The sequence below is a fragment of the Delphinapterus leucas genome, chromosome 20, assembly GCF_059928025.1.
Source record: "Delphinapterus leucas isolate spDelLeu-1000000601 "Yukka" chromosome 20, BTC_Dleu_Yukka2, whole genome shotgun sequence".
NCBI classification, from domain to species: Eukaryota; Metazoa; Chordata; class Mammalia; order Artiodactyla; family Monodontidae; genus Delphinapterus; species Delphinapterus leucas.
The window spans coordinates 41,598,268-41,619,196 of NC_143148.1; the positions used below are offsets into that span (position 1 = coordinate 41,598,268).

General features: G+C 51.1%; 1 protein-coding gene and 1 pseudogene across 2 annotated transcripts; one reads left to right on the top strand and one right to left on the bottom strand.

The window, feature by feature from the left end:
• The first annotated feature begins 1,836 nt into the window (after nucleotides 1-1,836).
• PDP2 (pyruvate dehydrogenase phosphatase catalytic subunit 2) lies at nucleotides 1,837-11,456 on the top strand. Of its 2 annotated transcripts, none has more exons than XM_022583530.3 (2): nucleotides 1,837-1,894; nucleotides 4,193-11,456. In XM_022583530.3, exon 2 carries the CDS (start codon nucleotides 4,247-4,249, stop codon nucleotides 5,837-5,839), a length of 1,593 nt encoding a protein of 530 aa, XP_022439238.2. In that variant the 5' UTR covers nucleotides 1,837-1,894; nucleotides 4,193-4,246; the 3' UTR covers nucleotides 5,840-11,456. The 2 variants fall into 2 exon arrangements, with proteins under 2 accessions (XP_022439238.2, XP_022439237.2); XM_022583529.2 differs by having other exon boundaries at nucleotides 1,894-1,976.
• LOC115802515 (large ribosomal subunit protein eL30 pseudogene) lies at nucleotides 3,266-3,949 on the bottom strand (annotated as a pseudogene).
• Nucleotides 11,457-20,929: the final 9,473 nt, after the last annotated feature.

A 20,929-nucleotide genomic window follows, 5' to 3' on the forward strand; every position in this document is an offset into this window, starting at 1 on the left:
TAATCATGTTTTAATGTTTGTCAGGTTGACTGAAAAAAATCAGTATCTCATTTTAATTCACATTTGCTTGGTTTTGAGTGAGACAGAGTATTTTTACATATTTTCTTGGAAAATGACAGCTGAGCTGCTGCTTTCCCTTTCTCAGGGCAGAGATAAGTCCTTTTCCTTCATTTTTTTCTAATAAGACCTTGTGACAAGGAAGCCTTGGGAGACTGGATAGGGTTCTTGGGCTAGCCATCATGTATAGGGAAACTAAGCTGGTTATACCCTTTAAACAAAAGTTCCAGTGCACACAAAATCCTCAAGGGTGCATTTTTACTTTGGAAGTGGTGTGTGTGTGGTAACTTAGAAACTCAGTGGTTTCAGACATTAGAGTGATGTAATATTCTCAGGAAAGTGTGGTGAGGGCAGCCATCTGTGTGTCCCCTGCAGTTGGCCCAGGGCCTGACATATCGTAGGCACCCATAAGCTGTGCTGCCTCTGTGCTGAAGGACAACCTTCTATAACTCCAAATGGACTATCTATACAAAATAATAATTGTACCCATTTATTTAGAATCCCTTGGAGTTAATTTTAGTTTAAGTATGAAACAGCCATATTTATATCCAGGAAGAGAGATATTGCAAATCCTTACTTACTGGTAGAACTTCCAGAAAGGGCCAAGGGTGAGTGGCGGTATGAATATCATATCAGAGGCAAGTCTGACAGGAGCTGTTTTATGGCAGCCATGTCCTTGGATCCAGGTGGGCTGGCCAGGCTCCCCAGGTAAGCCAGTGTGTCTTCCTTCCAGAAGACCACCTTTTCAGGGCTCTAAGTGGCCTTTTCTGGTCGTCTCCTATTTTTCTCTGCCTCCAGGGAAGACTGCACTTGATTTATCAGAGATAATAGCTGAGTTCTAGTAAAGCAATTCCAGCAGGCCATAACTGGAATTCCACAATGGAAGGGACTGAGGAGATATCTGGTGTCCTGGTTCTCAACCTTTCTCAGCGTACCAACCACTAACTATTGTGGTAACCATCAGTGGCCGTGCCAATGTAATTGTCAGTTCAAAGCCCAGTGGTTGGTGGGGAGCCAATGAAGTCTTTACAGCAGCAATTTGAGCTGTAGAAGGGTCACCTACCTGATCTGTAGAAGCAGAGCAACTAGGGCTAAGTTGAAGTCACAGGTGGGGAGACCAGATGAGAAGGTTGCAGTGGAGTGGGAGGGTAGCTGGAGGCAAATAGTTGGATTGGAGAGAGATTTAGGAGGTGAGATGAACAGGGTTAGATAACAGACAGGAGACGGGTGGGGGTGAGGGAAGAGGAGTCAAAATGACTCCCAGGCTTGGTGCTTGGGTCTCTGAGCAGATGATGGGGCCGTTACTGGGTTAGGGGAGGAGAGGAAGAGCAGGTCTGGCGAAAGATGAGTTCCAGACAAGCTATGTTTAAGGTGTACATAGGGCCTCCAGAGGGAGGCGTCCAAGTGGATATAGAAGTGTGTGGCGCCTGGGAGAGGGGTCTGAACTGGTCAGCACAGAAATGGAGAGGAAGCCGTGGGGTATTATTAACAACAGTGAGGAATGGTAGAGGTTGCTCGGTTTGGGGTGCGCAGAACGGGGAGGGGGGGTGTCACGTGGTGGGGGTGCTCAGCCACAAGACTTCCTGGTCCCGAAGCCCGGCGCCGAGCCTACCCAAGGTCAGAGCCTGAGGGGGGTGTGGGTAAAGGTTGGGTAGGATGGGCGGGGGAGGGGGAGGAACCAGATTGGGCCCCTCTGGATTCCGCCCTCTCTCACTCCTCAGCCATTGGGCAATTACGCTGTCCGTCAGGTGCCCGCCTCCACGGATGAACCAATAAAGGGTGGCGAGAGGATGCTTCCTTCTCTAGCTGGATCAGCACAAGAGGTTCCTTCAGGGAGGTGAGTCCGGGGTGGGGGCAGCTGCGGCACCGTAGGCTGGCGCAGAATTGACTGACGGACCCGGCGGCTTTGGCGCAAGCGGGTGAGAGAAGGACCAGGGTGCGATGTAGGGAAGGGGGTGAGCGCGGGATGTGAAAACCTCTAACCTCGCCGGGTCCGCTCCGGCCCGCAGCATCGGCTCACGTGATGGGGTGGAGAGTGGAGGTGAGGTGAGGGGGCGGGCCCGCGGCGGACGGGGAAGAGCCTTGGTCACAGCTACGGTCACCCGTCTCGCGCGCACGCGCCACGTGGGTTCGCGGCCTTGCGCAGGGCCTTTGGCTGTGTACCGGGACTTCCGCAGTAGCTGTTTTAGCCCTCGGAGTACCCTCTGTGAGCTCAGCATCTCAACTGAGTTCTCCTTTTTTATAGACCCGGAAGCTAGGGCTCAGGGACGTGGCCGCGCCAGGGTTTGAGGGAGATAGGGCTTGTTGGACTTAGGAGGCCGCGCTCTTTCTTATCTGTGAGGCTTGACTTTGGGATCTGTTTTCTTTAGATACGCGAAATTGTCTGGGTCCGGTCTGCGGCAGACCGCCTTGCGTCGGGCATCGCCGCCTGGCTTCTCTGCAGGGCTGGGGGTGGGGTTGGGGGGCAGGGGGGGGCGCCCTCTGCGCGCCCTGCCCGACCGCACCAGTTCGTAGTTCGGCGGGGTGGGCTGGGGAGAGTGGGCGGTCCTCAAGTGTGGGCACTCTCCACACCCCAACAGAAAAACTTGAGGAGGGCAGGATTCATAAACGAAATCTGAAAACACGTGGAAACTCTCCTCCCGGGTCACCAGAGAAAATAGAAAATAGAGCAGCTTTTTTTTTTTTTGTCTAAGGAAAAATACCACCAGAGGCTGTTGAAAGTGCTTAGGAAACTGCTTCCTTCATGCCCTTGTGGAGGCAGATGTGAACCTTTTGGAACTCAGTTTGGCAATATGAGTCTACACCCTTTGACCTACTGATGCCAGCCTTGGGAAATAAGTAGGTTAAAACCTAAGTAGGGGGGCTTCCCTGGTGGCGCAGTGGTTGAGAGTCCGCCTTCCGATTCAGGGGACGCGGGTTCGTGCCCTGGTCTGGGAAGATCCCACATGCCGCGGAGCGGCTGGGCCCGTGAGCCATGGCCGCTGAGCCTGTGCGTCCGGAGCCTGTGCTCCGCAACAGGAGAGGCCACAGCAGTGAGAGGCCCGCGTATCACACACACACACAAAAAAACAACCCTAAGTAGGGGAAAGGTTGAGGCGTTAGGTGTTGCAGTTTGGTATTTTATAAGTAGAGACACAGTGGAAACAACCTCTAATCCCCAATGATACACCTAATGATAAAAGTAATAATACCTTTTTTGGAGCCGAAGGGTTATATTTCTTTAAACCGTCACAAAACCGTATGAAACTAATATTCCCATTCCACGGATGGACAACTGGAACTCAGGCAAGTGAAGTAGTGTGTCTGCTGCTAGACAGCTAGTATCATACCTAGTGTGCTTTTGGGCCTCTGAAATGGCCATGTTTAGCCACTGTTTGAGGCATTCATTTACATACATGTAGAACAAGCTCTGGCCAGTTTTATTAAAGAAACTTTGCATGATTTACTTTTCACCAGTTTCTTCTGGCTTGTTTCTAATCATCACCTGGATCAGTGTACATACTCTGTAGTACTTTCCTCATGCTGTGCCCAATTCAATATTATTGCCGCTGTAGTGACGGACACCAGTTTTGGCCAACATGGTGTAGTACTCTAGTTCAGATTTCCTCAAGGCTGGGCCGTTGTTGGCGAGGAGGACCAGGTTCACTTTGCCTTGTCTGATCATCTTCAGAGTCTGCTTGTACCCCAGCACATACTTTCCACTTACCATAACCAGCTGGAGCCTAGAATTGATCTGTCTCCGGCGACTTTTCCATCTTCTTTGCTGCCACCATCTTCCTGGTTTAGGTGCTGGATGGCGTCCAACAGAAAGCAGCCACCAAGATAGCTGGGGAGCAAGAAAGAGCTTATATTTAAATGAACACTTAAAGCCTACTGGGGAGAGTGAACGTGGGAGCTGAGCACAGGGCCCTGGCAAGGGAAAGGATTTGGGAAGGAGGAAAAGGTGGCCTCTGGGGTAGCCCTCAGTGACTCTTTAAGATCAGAGAGTGTTTAAAAACCCATTTTCTGAAATATGATTATATATTATAATGGGAGGTGTGGAGACTTGCTTAAGTATTTTGAGATTAAGTGTTTTCAGAAGTCATCATTTTTAAAAAATTAAATTTAAAACTTTCTTAAACTCTCAAATTTTCAGGTTTAAAAAAAAAACTTTTTGCTGAAGGAACACATTCGCTCATACAGTTTCAGAATGTCAAGTACTGTGTCCTACTGGATTTTCAATTCTGCAAGAAACAGCATTGCCACATTACAAGGGGGACAACGTTTATATTCAAGATATGCCTCAAATAGGATTAAATCAAAATGGAGGCTCTTTCCCCAGGGGCCAGTCACCCTAAAAAACAATGCCTCATGTGGTGGCATTGCTCTGCAGAAAGCCTATAGACACACATCAACAGAGGAAGATGATTTCCACTTGCCGCTCAGCCCTGAGCAGGTAAATGAAGTGCTGCGAGCCGGTGAGTCGGCCCACAAGATTCTTGACCTTGTCGGTGGAGTCCCAAGTTCGGTGTTGCGGTTTGAGAGCAACCAGCTGGCTGCCAATTTCCCAGTGGAGGACCGGGGAGGTGTAGCCGCCTGCCTGCAGACCAATGGGCTGATGTTTGGTGTCTTCGATGGACATGGGGGCCACGCATGTGCTCAAGCGGTAAGCGAGAGGCTCTTCTACTATGTGGCAGTGTCACTGATGTCCCAGCAGACGCTGGAGCAGATGGAGGGGGCGATGGAAAGCATGAAGCCCCTGCTGCCCATTCTGCAGTGGCTCAAGCACCCAGGGGACAGTATCTACAAGGATGTCACGTCAGTGCACCTTGATCACCTCCGTGTCTACTGGCAGGAGCTGCTGAACCTGCACATGGAAATGGGGCTGAACATTGAGGAAGCATTAATGTACTCCTTCCAGAGGCTGGATTCTGACATCTCGCTAGAGATCCAGGCCGCCCTGGAAGATGAGATGACCAGGAACCTTTCACTCCAGGTTGCTTTCTCAGGGGCAACAGCTTGCATGGCCCATGTCAATGGAGTTCACTTGCATGTGGCAAACGCTGGTGACTGCCGGGCCATCCTTGGTGTCCAGGAGGACAATGGCATGTGGTCTTGTCTGCCCCTCACCCGGGACCACAATGCCTGGAACCCAACCGAGCTGTCACGGCTAAAGAGGGAGCATCCTGAGTCAGAGCACAGGACAATCATCATGGACAACAGGCTGCTGGGTGTCCTCATGCCCTGCAGGGCCTTCGGGGACGTCCAGCTGAAGTGGAGTAAAGAGCTGCAGCGCGGTGTCCTGGAGCGGGGCTTTGACACCGAGGCCCTCAACATTTACCAGTTCACCCCCACACACTACTACACTCCACCTTACCTGACGGCCAGGCCTGAGGTCACATACCACAGGCTGAGGCCCCAGGATAAGTTCCTTGTGCTGGCCTCTGATGGCCTGTGGGATGTGCTGGGCAATGAGGATGTGGTGAGGCTGGTGGTGGAGCACCTGGCTGAAGTGTGTCGGCACAAGCCAGATCTGGCCCAGAGACCCGCCAACCTGGGACTCATGCAGAGCCTGCTGCTGCAGAGGAAAGCCCAGGGGCTCCACGCCACCGACCAAAACGCAGCCACACGTCTGATCAGATACGCCATAGGGAGCAACGAGTACGGGGAGATGGAGCCTGAGCGGCTGTCGGCGATGCTGACATTGCCGGAGGACTTGGCAAGGATGTACAGGGATGATATCTCTGTCACTGTGGTATATTTTAACTCAGACTCGATTGGTGCATCTTACAAGGGGAGTTAAGAGTCTCCCATCCTGTTGCCAAGGTTAACTTAAATGCTCTTCTAAGACATTTTCACTTACCCTTAAACTGGCTATTTAGACCTTGTTGTTAAAGGGCAGGCAGATGTAGCTTGCTTAATAATAGACTAACGTGACAGAAAAAACAGCCTAGGATTAAAAACAATAGTAGTGATTTTATGTCCCTGCATGTTTTGGTCACCTCTTCTACGCAGAAAGGGTGGAACACAGAGACCGTAGACTTGGCTGGGGCTCGTGTAACCCAAGTCCTTTTATAAATACACTGTTGTTAAACTGTGTCAGCCTGAGCCTGCGAAGTATAAAATTAATCATGATTCTAAGGATATGAAGAAGTTCAGGATCTTATGAGGTCTTGATACAAAAATCTGCAAAGTTGGTAATTCTCAATTCGTAATCATGGCCTTCTAGACTATGAAGGGAGGTTTTGTTTGTTTTTTATTTTGAAGTTCCTAAAGACCTAGGTTTACAAAGCATATTACAGGACACTTTTCTATGCAATATTCTAACTTTTTTGTGTGTATGATTTTACTTGTGAAAACATTTTGTAATGCTGCATTCTAGTTCTGATTTAGTTTATTTTAAAATTGAGTCCTCAAACTTGCAAACAGGCCTGCTCTAAGCGCGCATGCTTGGAATGAGTTTTCTTGGTTTTCAGCTGAGGGTGAAGGTGGCCAGGCCTCTGAACCGGCTGAATTTATTTGTGCAGCTTTCGGACTTTTCCACTGAGTCCCACCCCCTGAACCTTTGAGCCATGCTAGGAGCTTACTTCTGTCTGAGCCTTAACTCCTTTCCTGCATTAATAAAATTTCCTCCGGGGTTTAGTAAATCTCTGCAGATTTACTCATAGCACTTAACCTTTCTGATTATACCTCTCAGACATTCTTCTAATTCCACCTAATGTTCCTTCCCCCTCTGCTATGCTGAACTCCCTCACCCTGCTGCTGACTGTGCAATACTGTCTAGAAAGAATGCTCCCAATTCACATGGTTGCAGGGAAGGAGAAAATTCAAGATTGCATGTGGTAATTGTGACAGACAGTTTAGGCAGGACTGCTTATACAGTGGATTCTAGACTTAAAATTCAGCCTCAATCTGGAGAGGTAAAAACATGAAGGACCTGAGAACGGTCACTTAGTCTCCCTAGCTGCATGCATCCCGAGGGGCAGTGGGGAAGAGGGAGGAGTGAGATTTTTCAGATGGGACACTTGCCCATAGATTGTGGGATAAATGGCCATTGCTACTCCTCAGGAACTAGGCCTTATTTAATATAGGCGTTGGGGCAAAAACAAATGTAACCTGTACTGGCTTCTGTGGGCTGCACAGTCTGTGTTTATTTGAAAATTAAACCATGTGGATCCTTTCTGGGGGGATGAATTTCATGTTCTGAATTGCTGTAGCATTTAAACAACAGGAAATGTGTCCCTAAATGGAAACACAAATATAATCCCACAAAAACTGACACTTTTTATGTTCCTGCACTGTCTTCATTGATCGCTCTCCTCACCCCCTTTCGTACTGAAAGGAAAGCAAACAGCTAGGTTTGACTTCCACATTTTTGTCCACATTCAGGACATTCAAGTGTTGAGAAACTTCTAGCCTGCGGATACTTCCCTGTGCATTTACTGATATGGCTTCATCTAAGAAATTCTCCTTTGAGTGCTTAAGCCTTGGTCCTTTTATTCTGAAACTATTAATCTTCCTTCTGATCTCCTAGATCTTAACTCAGAAATAAAACGTGAATCCCTGTCATTCAGCTTGCATGACGGTTTGTTACTAGAGCCGAAGACTGCTTGTCTGACACCCTTGTTCTTTATGCGAGCTAAACCCTGGTGCACGCTCTCATTTACCGGGATTACAGGGTCTGAATCCTGTTTTGGAGCCTAGCTTGGGTCATAAATATACCTGATTAAGTAACCTGTGTGACAGTTGAGAGAATACAGACTTCCCACCTATTCCTTCAAGGGTATCTCTGTTTTTTCTCAGCCTAATAGATTTCCTGCTTTCTAATTGGTATATTGAGAGAGAGGAAAGGCTGGTTTCTTGTCTGCCTTTTGCCATTGTGAACTCTGTCTGCTCTTGCCATGAATGCTCCATGGAGCACCTCCTGGTTAAACCCCAGCATGTCTGATTCCCTGACCACAGTTCTGCTGTCACTGGCCTTCCTGAGGCACATGGACTACCACTTGAGGACACTGGGATTTGAGAGGGGGTTGGTGGTACTTTGTCAGGTCTTCGGAAACACTTATCATTCCTTTTATGTAAAGATTCTGATATTGAGACTTCTGAAATGAACTAAAAAAATGAGATTGAATCTTTAATGTTTAGGATGTCACTTTTGAATAAAGTATGCTTTGGTGCTTTAAACAGCATATTTACTGTTTTAGGTAAGAAATGGTAATATTGGCATGTTTTAGATATTGTTTTATATGTAAATAATACAGTTCTGCTGATTCTGGGGATTGGTCAAAATGGATAGAGAAGTTCTAAATTCAAGTTAGCATGCTAGGTCAAGTTACTTATTCAGTTTTCTGAGACGTTATTTGTAACCTTAAAGCTAATTTATTATAATGAAAGTGTAAACTTTGAGGTATGTTAATATATAAACATATTTTTCCCAGAAGTACGATTGGCCTAAAAGATCGAGTGGGTTAAGACTTAGTTTAGACACAACTGAGCTGACACCTTTTATATGAGGGAAATAGAAACAGCTCAAACTTGAATTAAAGAATAGAATGATTAACTGTATAGAACACGACAGTGTATCCAGAATGAGTCTAGCTTGACTCTTTCATCCATCAGCCCCTAGTGACCTATTTTTCGTTTGACAATCTTGGGGAAACCTTAACTTCCCAGGTTAAATCAGGATATCCTGGAACTGAGCTATCCTAGTTTCATTGTTAGTGGTTCATTTGTCGCTGAACATGACTCCCATAGCAGAGAATGCCCTGGTGTGGCTTTGAGGCTGGGGAATAAAGGCTGGTGGTACCGCTTTTTCCTGTGAGCTGCCACGTGTGTTACCAAGTGGAAAACACACATGGACTGCAGCGCGACTGTCTACTGAGCAGGCTGAGGCTCTGTTCCCGATGCCTTGGGCCCCTGACGTTTAGTTTAACTGGCCTCCTTGAAAATATTTCTTATCAAACATTTACTTGGAAAAATTATTAACCATGTTCTTTAATATTTACTGACATTGGTATTGTAAAGTGTATACCAATGTTTTTTTGACACTGATTTTCTAACCATGAGAGAGATTTAAATGAGATTTGTAAATAAGAGAGGAAAAGTGAGATTTGGTTTCTTTTGTTTTTGAATATTCGCATGTTGAAGGTCCTTAGGGTACTAGATTAGGCCAGCCTTTGTTTCACCGCCTTTGTCTGGCCTGTTCAACAGTCCACCCAAGAGAGAAATTTTCTTTGCAAATTTTCGATGACTGCTGAGCACACAGGAAGTCCTTGCTTAATGTTAACAGTGTGGGAAGCTGAAAAGAATGAAAAGGAAGTGTGAAGGCTTTTGTTGTGAGGGTCTCCACACACTCAGGGCCAAGGCCTGCTGGGATTTCACATTATTTAACTGGCCTTGTAAAACCAGCTTCTTTGTTAATCTTAAATTCAGAGCCAGCTTTGGGGAAGATGCCTAGTTAGCTACCTAGATAGAGTTGAAGACCCCACTCCATCCCGCCCGCACTGACTTTTATCTCATTGCCTCTGCGTGATACAGCTCATAAGGACAGCTCCAGTGGGTGCTTCTTAAAATGCAAATACAACTATTAAGTTGTTAAATTTAGTATGGGCTAGGGTGGTTAAACTGGGCCTTGAGGAGGAGCAGATTTGGGGGAGAGAAAGATAGAAAAGGGAATGTCTGAGGTCTGCTAAGGGTAATGGAGGAGCTGTCTCCTTCTTTATAACATGATGAAAACAGGCCCAGAGGCTTGAAAACTTGCCCCTGACACTGTGGTAGGGCAGGAATTTGAACCAAGTCCACTGTGCTGTGCACATGTCCCAATACTGGGCTTTCAGAAAGGGATAATAATGCAGGGAAAATCTCATGGCCCACTTTTGGCACAGGGTGTGTGGGTGGAGAAGTAGGGCTTGGTGACAAGAAGCTAGATGAATAACCCATGCATTCCAATATCCCATCATTTGGAACTCGAAAAACATAGAGGGAAAACAGGGAGAATTAAATTTTAAACATTGCGCTCTTTAACTAGAGGGGGAAGTCAATTTATACTGTTCTTTTCACCTCTAGAGTTTTTGCTTCCATTTTATTTGATGCTACTAAATGGCCTTAAGTAGTTCCCAGGCTAGTGACCCTCTGTATCGTGGGTAGCTGGCACTCCAAGCAGCTCCCTCTGGGATGGATGGGTGAACCTCTACTGGACCTCCATGGGTCATAGTGTGTTTGTTCCATTGAGCCCTGACCTTACCTGTTCCTGGCTGGGAGGAGCAAGTGGGGATTAAGGGGGCCAGAGTTCCCCTTCCGACTTTCACTGGCGATGGAATAAGTGAAACCAAACAGGACCCTGTGGGGCCCCCTGGATACAAAAGCTGCCCCCCCCTCCCGTCTCCTGTTTTTTATTTGTAGAAAAGGCCCTGGTCTCCTAGGCTTTCCCAGAGTTCCAAAGAGCGGCACAAGAGTTACTAATTAGGGAAGTGAGGGAATTCAGAAACAAAGGAAAACCAGTTAAACAACAAAAGTAATGACAATAGCTCATGGATAAAACAGTTCCTCCTCAAGGTGAATATGTAGCAATCTGACACTTAGCTTTGAGTTGTTCTGAAGGAACTAAACCCCACCCCACCCCCCCAGGTGGAGAATGGTGACTGCGTGCTCACCGCAAGCACTGTGGACCTCAGACTGGTTGGAACCAGAAGGCGGATGATTGAGATTACCAAGACGTCACCCTGGAAATCCCTGCCCTTTCCCCAAAATAGTTGGAATAATCCTCCCACTTATTAGCCTATGAAATTACCCAGCCCATAAAAACTAACCACCTAGGGACTTCCCTGGTGGTACAGTGGTTAAGAATCTGCCCGCCAATGCAGGGGACGTGAGTTCGAACCCTGGTCCCGGAGGATCCCACATGCAGTGGAGCAACTAAGCCTGTGCGCCACAACTACTGAGCCTGCGCTCTAGAGCCCGCGAGCCACAACTACTGAGCCCGCGTGCTGCAACTACTGAAGCCCACGCGCCTAGAGCCCGTGCTCCAGAACAAGAGAAGCCACCGCAACGAGAAGCCCGCGCACCGCAGTGAAGAGAAGCCCCTGCTCACGGCAACTAGAGAAAGCTGGCGCGCAGCAACAAAGACCCAATGCAGCCAAAAGTAAATAATAAAATAAATTAAAAAAACCCCAAAACCAGAAAACTAACCACCCCGTATTTCGGGGCCCCCTCACCTTCTGCCTATGGAAATGTGTATCTCTGCTTTCACTTTACTATGGCTCGCTAGCTCTTGAATTCTCCCCTGCATGAAGCCAGGGACCCTCGCTTGGCAGCCCATCCCAGGAACTCGACAGAGACCTGCGACATGACCATCCTCTCAGGCCCCATTTTCCTGCAGCCTCTTTACAAAGGCTATTAATAAATTTACTTCTTACCTGTCACTTTGCCTCTTGCTGAATTACTTCTGCGCCGAGACACAAACAACCTGAGTTTCATTAAGTCCTGAGACGAGTTGTGGTTTTCAGTTGGAATATTGTGGGTTCGAGTCCCATCTGAGGTGTGTGGCTTCACAGCGCCGTCTCCGTGCAGCAGATGAATAGAAGGAATGTCTGCCGTGAGCTACTGCTCTGTCCAGTCCACCTGCAAACACCTTGTGTGGCCCCGGGGCCCGGCATGCAGAGCTGTCCGGGGATTGGCTCATGACACTGGGCACAATGGGGATGGGGAAGGGCCAGCCCGGGGGTCTGGGACGGGGCTCTGGGTATATTGTGGAAGTAGGGGCAAGAGTTGTAGTGAAGGTTGAGGGGGAGCTGGCCAAAAGTGGCTGAGTGGGCAAGCAGGAGCCCCTCAGGTGATCTCTGGGGATGGGGAAGTGGACAAGGCCACGCAGCGACCTCAGAGAGGACATGGCTTGCTCTTCATCAGTGCGGAGTGGGGTGGGGACAACGCAGAAAGTCTCACCTCAATCCCCCCACTTGCCCTGCGGTGTTGCCACCAGGTGCTGCTGGGCATTTGTCCTTGTTTTTCTCCTCCCCACCCTCATCCCTGTAATGTCAGGCTTAGCCTCCTGTCCTACTGATTGTACAATGAATAAGGAGGGATGGGGGGCAGATGGGTGGATGGATGGATGGATGGGTGGATGGATGAATGGATGATCGAGGGAAGAGCAGATAGAGAGGAACCAGCAAAAGAGAGATCAGAGAAGTAGGAGGAAAACTATGAGTGGGTGGCATGGAAGTGAGGAGAGGCGGGTGAGGAGTGTCCAGACCCAGAAAAGACCGTGGGCGTGGATGGATGAAAATGAACAATTAGCTAAAAAGATCACTAAGGAAAGATGAGGGCCATTGGGTATTCTCACGTGGGACTCAGGACACAGGATGGGCCTAGACAGTGAGGTAGAGATGAGAAGTTGGCTTTGTGAGAGCTGAGCTGCTGGGATGACCCTTCCTCTGAAACAAAGCAGAGCAGTGGGTGGGGGGACGGGGAAATGTCGTCAATAAGCCAAGATGCTCCTTGGTTGTGGAAGGGGAGGGTGTCCACAGGCTGACTTGGGGTTCCAGGGGCCTTGCTGACCACACACTGGGCTTTGGCAGGGAAGGGTGGAGGAGCTGGACCTCTTCAGAGCTCTGCCTGGTGGCTTGGTCTCTAAATCTGAGGATGGCATGACAGGAGCACCAACGTGGAGCCCTGGTGGCACAGGCCTTTGCCGTGGGATGCTGTGGTCAAGCAACATGAGGCGGGTGGCTGCCTCTAGATGTCAGCATCGAGCCACGTTGGCGCCCGCTGCAGCAGGAGTAGGAGGAAAGCGTTCCAGAGAAAACGAGGCCCTGAGCCTCACGCCCAGGTGGAGCAGGGTCTCCGGGAACTGCAGCCTGGACCCCCCCTTCCGGGAGCCTCACCTGGCCCTGGATGTCCTTGGGGCTTGAACGAGTGGGTGGTAGGAGGGGAAGGACCCTGTCCTTCGGTCACGCAGCCCTGCCTTGTGGGGAAGGGGCTGTTGGGATCCTAAGAGAGGCGAGGGGGTGGCTGTCACCTTTTCTGGTCTCCCCCAGTGTGGGTGTTCCTTTCTGGGGACTGCCCCACATCTCTGAACCCTTCCCACCTCCACACTCTGCTCCCTGCAGCCAGTCCCACAGCCCCCACCAGCAGCTTTGGGGTTCACTGCCTCCTGCCCACCACCTGTCCCAGCCCCAAGAATGGTCCAAATCACCTTTACCCTCCTCCACCCCCAAACAATAGATGCCCCCTCTGGTCAACTCCTCCCAGCATACAGCTATCAGAGCCGTCTTGGTCAGACTCAAATCTGGCCGTGTCACTCCTCTGCTCCAAGGGAAAGCTCAGACTCCTCCTCCCCAGGTGTGCGGGCACAACAGTCACACATAGAGGAAGGAGTGAGAAAAGAGAAAGCGGTCTTTGTCTTACCCCACAAGCTGGAGTCACCTCTTCTAAGGGTCAGGCCAGCGCCCTGTCACCTCTGGGATATAGCCTAGAACCCTCCACCTCTTATTCCTGGCTGTGGTTTAAGGTAAGGGTTTTAAGGTCCACATCTGTGAGGGTGTTTCCAGAACAGATTAGCATTTTAATCAGTAGACTGAGTAAAGAAGTGGGTAGACATCATCTAATCCATTGAGGGCTGGGATAGAACAAAAAAGTGGAAGGAAGAGGAAAGTTGCTCTCTGTTGAGCTGGGACATCCATCTTCTGACCTCGGATACCTCAGACCTTTGGACTCTGACTGGGACTTATATCCTTGGCTCCTCTGGTTCGTAGGCCTTTGGATTTGGACTGGAACCACACCACTGGTTTTCCTGAGCCTCCAGCTTGCACAGCAGATGGTGGGACTTAACCTCCATAATCACAAGAGCCAATCCCTTGTCCTCGCAACCATATGAAGCAAGTATTATGAACCCATTTTACAGATGATGAAACTGAACCTGGAGGGATAAAATTATGTGCCCAAGGTCATAAAACTAGTAAATGCAGAGCTGAGTTTCAAACCCTGGTGCTTGTCTCCAAAGCTTCCTTGTAGCTTTTGTGCAATTGCTAAGAGATCATGCAATTCTGTTGAATATCTACTCATCTGATTTTTTTTAAAATGCCCTGTCTGCTCCCCAAAAGCCTGGCAGGTGGAGTAAGCTCTTGGTCCGTGGAAGCATTCTAGCAGAAGCTGCGGGGAATACTTGGCAAGACGAGAACTGGATGGACTGTGGGGTCCTCTTGTGCCTGGGGTGGGACTATGTGAATACAACACAGGACAGACCTCGTATATGGCCTTTCCCTGCGTCCCCAGTCTGTCTGGCCTGTGGAGTTGGGGAGGCAAGAGCAGGTGGAAGCTAGGGGTGGAGGCTGGCCTTGAGCAGCAGGAGGGACCAGCAGACCACAGCCTGCCCTGTTCCCCTGACCCCGTGGTCCTGGATTGGTCTTGGATCCCCTCCCTGCCCTGGGCCTGGCACCTCTGGCTTAGGGGAGGGCTCAGAACTCATCAGTCATACAGTGAAGCCTGTTCTCTCACCCAGCACCTGTTAGAATTTATCCGAAAGAGACAGACAGACAGACAGAGAGGGAGGGAGGGAGGGAGGGAAGGAGGGAGGATCAGGCAACGGTACAAAGGGGTTTGAACAAAAATGGTCATAGCACTGGTATTTGTAAGAAAGAGAAACTGGACACTGCTGACATGTCCTTCCTCTACATACTGGACAAATAGATTCTAGCACAACCATCCAGGTGGACTTTAAAAGTGATAGTGAAAAAATAAAGTGATGATGGAAGATCTTTATTATTTGACAGGAAAACTACTAAATGTAAATCCTGTAAATGAGGGGATAGGAAATCGGATTGCAAAACAGAATGTACAGTACAACCCCAAGTTGAAATCCCTCCCCCCAGAACTCCCCCCCACACACACACACACGCACACGCGCGTGCACGCGCGCGGGCACGCAGTCCGCCCCTCCACCAGCTCCCTCGTGACTAACTGCATTGGCCAGGGGCTGGTTCATGGGGGAGGGGACTGCGACTATATTGGGAAGGGGATGAGATCACCCAAAGACTGGCTGATTTAGAACTGGGTAACTTTTTCCACCCTTGTGGCTCTCAGCGTCTTTTGTGCTGGATCATAAACCTTGGCGCCAGCCTACAGGGTGGAGGGGGACCGTGTTCCCCGTCCCGAGGGGCGGAGCGGTGGCCGAAGCTGGATACGGCACAGGTGGTGGGCTGAAGTTGCGATAAAATGGCAGAATGGGTCTAGGGGTCCATGAGGCCCAGCTGGGACCCTACAAGAGCTTTGCTCCCAGCAGATCTGAGTGTCCTGTCACTCCACAGGGACCTTTGTGGGCGGAAAGTGCATTTTGTGGGTGCAGGAATATCCTAGAGGGTGGAATATCCCTTGTGGTGAGCTGAGCTGCGTCCCCTTAGGCCCAGCTCTAATGCCCTGTTATGTCTTGAGATTCCTACTTGCCAGTCTGGCCTTCCCCTGAGAGGACTCTCCCCGTTTCTCGACAAACCCAGGGAAAACCCTCGTGCGGGTAGCTGTGGAGGGGAGAGGCCTGGACTGGGAAGGGGATTGGGGTCCAGTTCCAGCTCAATAAATAAATGTGTTCAGTTCAGCTCCCACCTGGACCTCAATGCCCACCCGACTCCCTCAAACCCCTTCTCCTTACATCTCAGTAAGTCTTAACCCTCTGAGCCTCTGCCCAGGCAGCTGTCCCAAACTGGCTACACTTCCCCACTCCAGCTGCCTGGGTCACCTCCACCCATGAGCTGTGTCAGGTGCCATCTGTCCCGCAGGTCAGTGTCCATCATATTGGCTTGTCCGTGTTCATCGGGGGTGACCCCGAGGTCAGGGGTTGGCTCCATGGAAAATGCTAAGACATGTTGGATGAAGGAAAGGGAGGACCCCAGGAAGGGGGGGGGGTCAGGAGAGGACCAATTTTGTGCCCAGCACTGTTCTGTGTCAGGGCTCCAAGGGGGACCTCAGAACCTCAGGTCCCTCACACTCCAGAGCAAACAGCAAGAGAATACAGTGTGGGACACCCTGATCTGGGCTTTGCAGGCGAGGAGCAGGAAGTGGGCAGAACTGGAATGAGCCAGAGCATCCCCTCCTTAGCCTGAGCCCTGGGCAGCAGGGCCAGAAATGGAATTCTCCAGCTAGATGGAGTTGTTCCTGGAAAATCCCCACTGGCCCTTCCAGAAATGTGCTTTTGTGCCTGACTCCGGTTCCTTCAGATTGGCGGGGAAGGGGCGTTTTGGTGGCGGAGCTACACAGGCAAGGCCCTTGTCTTCTCTGGATTCTTTTTTTTTTTTTTTAGCCACGCCACACAGCCTGTGGGATCTTAGTTCCCCAACTAGGGATCCAACTCATGCCCCCTGCAGTAGAAGTGTGGAGTCCTAACCACCGGACTGCCAGGGAAGTCCCGTCTCTGGATTCTAGGACAGCTGAAGTGGAGATTCATGCATTTATTGAGCACCATCTGTCAGCTTCACAGGGTTCTCTCAACCACCCTGAGAAGCAGGGATCAAGGTTCCCATCGTTTGACAAGGAAGCCGATGCTGGGAGATACCAAGTGGCTTGCCCAAGGTCACGTGGCCAAGTCAGAATTCTATCTAAGCCCACCTATTGAGGATCGGCCTGCTTATGGCTCCAGTCCCCCCACCCCATTCAGGATTCCCAAAATGGCAGGGACAGCCTGCAGGCTCAGGATGCCACTTCCAGCTCAGTCCCACTTGACCGAGCCTGGGCTGGCCCTGTGCCTGCCACCCTCAGAATAACCTTGATGGTTCTGGGCATGGATCACTGACCATCACCTGGGATCTACTTTTGTCCTTCGGGTAACAAGGAAGTCTCACCTTGTACAGTAACCCCTTGGGGTGAGGGTAAAACATGTGACTCCCCAGTCCCAGCTGACCTGCTGGGAACTGACCCCAGTGGGGAAGGCGGAGGCCTGGCTCAGCCACGCTCCCTTTCTTGCCCTGCCCAGCCACGTTCCAGAATCTGGCTCCCTACCCCCATCCCTTCTTCCTGGCAGCCCACACCCTCCCCCAACCCCAACAAAGACTAGGAAACTGACAAATGGATCATTTGTCCTCATGGTCCATTGCTTAATCTTATGCACCTGAACAGCCAGAAAATTCTTTCTCACATCTATCTGTGGAAGCAAGCCCCATTTCCTTAGGTGTTAGCCAGAGAGTTCTAGAATCCAGGTGCAGGAGCCATCTGGGAAACCAGCTCCTAAACTCAACATTCAGATTCTGGAGCCCTGGAATCCTATGGGGCAGTGGTTGATGACATTTGAGGAGATGACAGAAGCTGTGGGCATACCATAGACACTCTGGAAGGTCAAGTACAGTCTTAGGGGTCATGGACCCCAAAGGCTATTTATAGAGGGGTGATCCCTGGGAGTGGGGCCCAGAGATGCAGAGAGAGGTACCCCAGCAGACTTAGGGGCTCCTTTCTACTGAAATCAAATGTGTGGAGGGGGGAGGAGTTTTGTGACCTGAACTCAGTGACATAAGATAAATGCACAGAAAAAAAGACTAGAAGGAAACCTGATAAAAATGTTACTGTAACAACTAAACCAAGAATGACTGTAGCTGTGATGACAATAATAATCCTAGCTATTCCCATTTTTTGAGGGCCAATTATGTGTCAGCCCCTGTGCTAAGTTAGGGTTCTGCTTGTGTTATCTCAGTTAATCCCTACAACGTGCTCTTCTCTCGGGGGCCATGGCCAGTGGCCTATGGGGTGAGCGCCATAAATGAGGATGGTTTTTGCCAGGTCTGCAGCTTCCTTGGAGGTGGGCTACTGAGCCCTCAGGCCCAGTACACAGGGGATGCTGTGTTCTCCTTGCCAGCAGCGCTGGGCCTGAGAGGGCATGGCTGGCCCCTCGGGGATGCCTTCGGGGAGCCAGCCAGACCCACTGAGCTGACCCCAGCCCTCACTTGGCCCTACTCCTTCAGGCGTTGGGGCTCAAAATAGCGGCCGCTAGAGAGCTGACAGAGGGCGGCTAAAAAAAGTCCCCTCAGTCTGGGCTCTGTCGCATACGGCTCGTAGGGACTATTTTGGGGAGAGGGTGCCGACGTGCCAATGGAAAATCCATGGGGCGGGAGTCTCCAAGGTGGGGAACCCACGTGTCTCCCTCTCCCCATCCTGGCCGTGTGCAGAGACACACACGTATTTGCAGCCCTCAGTCCACCTTCCTGACTGTTGGACTTTGTCATTCCTACAACAGCCCCGGAAATGGTAAGGAAACAGAAGTTCAGAGGAAGGGAAGTGACTTACCCAAGGTCACACAGCTAGAAAGCGGGCAGGACAGCGGTCAGCCTGGGCCCCTGTGGCTCACAGTACAGTGCTCTCCCTGTAAATGTGGCCCCTGCCTACAGCCTCGCTGGGGAAGCCAACACCTTACCTTCTCGGGCATTGAAAGCTCAGAGGTGGTCCATTCTGGGGTGGACTGGGTAGGAAGCTAAGGATGACTTGAGGGTGTTAATGACCACATGGGCAGAAATTCCACTGGAAACCCCTGGCCAATTCTGATGGGAGCTTGCCTAGCTGTAGGAGAGACAGCTGAGCTGGCACAGGGCCTTGTTCCGAGTGAGCCCATCCCCCCACCCTGTCCCTGTGACTGCCTCACCCGCCCTGTCCAGGCTCCCAAAGCCTGGCAGCCCCTGCCAAGTTTCCAGGGAACGTGTCCGATAAGGGACTGGTGCTCATGACTCGCTCCCACCTAGCCACTATCTCTGACCCTGCTGCCACCACCAAGTGGGTAAGAATAGCAACAGCCCTGCTGAGTGGGCATGTACACAGGGACAGCACAGCGACAGCTTCAGGCAGGCAGCTCTGGCCCTCAGACTGAGGATAAGTCTCTAGGTCCCTCTTCCCATCAGACACATTCGCCACCTCCCACCCATTGCCCTTGAGTCCCACCACACCTTATGATAAAGCACCAAGCCTCATCCCCTTCCCCTGCTGCCTCAGTGGAAGGGACATGGAGGGGAGCACACTGCCCTGTGGATCCTGGCCTGGGGCCTGAGCCCTGCCCTCCACTGACGAGCTGTGTGACCTGGAGCCAGACACTGTCCCTCTCTGGGCCGATAAGCAGGGTAAGGTAACACAGCAGCCCCCTGAAGCATGGAAAATGGCCAGCAAGGCCTCTCCACATGCTAGGGGCCCTTGTGGTCCTGGTACCTGCTGCCTGGCGTCTCCTAAGTGCCCATGTGAACTCTGACCCTTTGACTTCCCGGTCAGTGGGGATGTGGATGGGGTAAGGGTATGGGAGTCCCTGGGATATGGCACATGTTGTGGCTGAGTCCCCTCTATGAGTCTCCCTGTGACACTCCTGTGTGTGCTCCACTGCGTCACATGGGTGTGCAAGGGTGGCTGCATCACTCTGAGGGAAGAGGCTGTTGTCATGGAACCCAGGATGAGCGTCACCACGATATCTGAAGCAGGGAGATCTAAGGAGGCTTGCATCCAAGTTCCTGAGTCACTGTGACACCTGGGGGTAATTAAGGGAGATGAGGCTGAGTTCTGCGGTCCCCAGATCGGTGGCCCCTGAAGCTCTCACAGCCTGACTCACTGCATGGCTCAGACCTGGACCCAGCTCCTCCCCCAGCCTCCTCACCCCTCGCAGCACGCTTGCTCTCCTCATCTTGCCTGTTCTCTTCTCCTTGACCCTCAAGCCTACCTCCTGCCTGCCCCCCCATGTTCCCCACTGACCCAAGGAGTCCCAGGGGGAAGGGGCCAGGTATGCCAGGGAGGGGGAAGAAGGAAGGGGCTGGGCTGGGCTCCTCGCATGCTTACACCACGCAGACTAGAGTTTAACGCACACTTACACACCCATAGGCACATGCGTGTGCACACAGGCACACACGCACACCTGATGGAGTGACAGGGCTGCCATGGTGTCTCCAGGCTCAGTCTCTTAGCACTAGCTCTCAGGTAGGCCCCCAAAACCCCTCAACCCTTTGGGTCCTCGCATGTCCCTGAGACCCCCTCATTAGAGACACATTACCCCGCAGCAGCAGGACGTCTGGAGGTGAGATCAGAGGAAGAACTCCTGCCCTGAGGCCCAAGCTAGAGTCTTAGGATGGGTATTGGTAGATGTGAGTGGGGTGGGGGGTCTCTGAGGTCCCAAGACTGTTTCTTCCTTTGTGAGCAAGGGCCGGACTGACCTCTGGGCCTCTTGCTTCAAGAGCCCTAATCTCTGGAGCTGGAAAAAGTTTAAAAATATCCTCATGTTTACATTCTTTCCAAGCCCGCCTCCCAGTCCTCAGTGCTGGGTCCCTTTGATCTGGCCCTGTGCCTCTGGAAGGAGCCTGGGAGAGGGAGACCATGAGCTCCCCAACGGGGGGAGCCTCCAGACCAGTCTGAACCCCATGAGAACCCTCAGCGTCACCCAGAGAGAGCCTTGGAGCTGGCAAGGAGCCAAGGCTGGAGGCAGATGTCTTTCCAGGGCCGTGTGAGAGCTGGAGTTGGGGCCCCTCTCCACACTCCGCCCCGCAAAAGCCTGGGCCCATGGGGCCCATGGGGAGTGTGTGAGTCTGTGGCTATAGGCATCTGAGGTAAGTCCTCCCCACACTCCATGGACCAGGGAAAGCCATGTTGATTGAGCTCCTGCTGTGTGCCCGGCATTGTGCTACACATTTTGGGGGGATTATCTCGCGTAGTCCTCTCAACAACTCCATCTGAGCCAGCCCATTTTATCAACAAGTAAACCGAGGCTCAGAGAGGTAACGAGACTCACCTGGGAACACACAGCAAGGATGAGGCAGAGCATGAATCACGTGTTCTTCTGCCCACACTGAGCCACCAGTTATCCCCCACTTTGCCCTCGCAGGGTCCAGGCCCCGCTGCCTGCAGAGTAAGGCCCGCTCACTAGCGTGAATCTGCACAAGCACTTGCTGACCTACCACCAAGC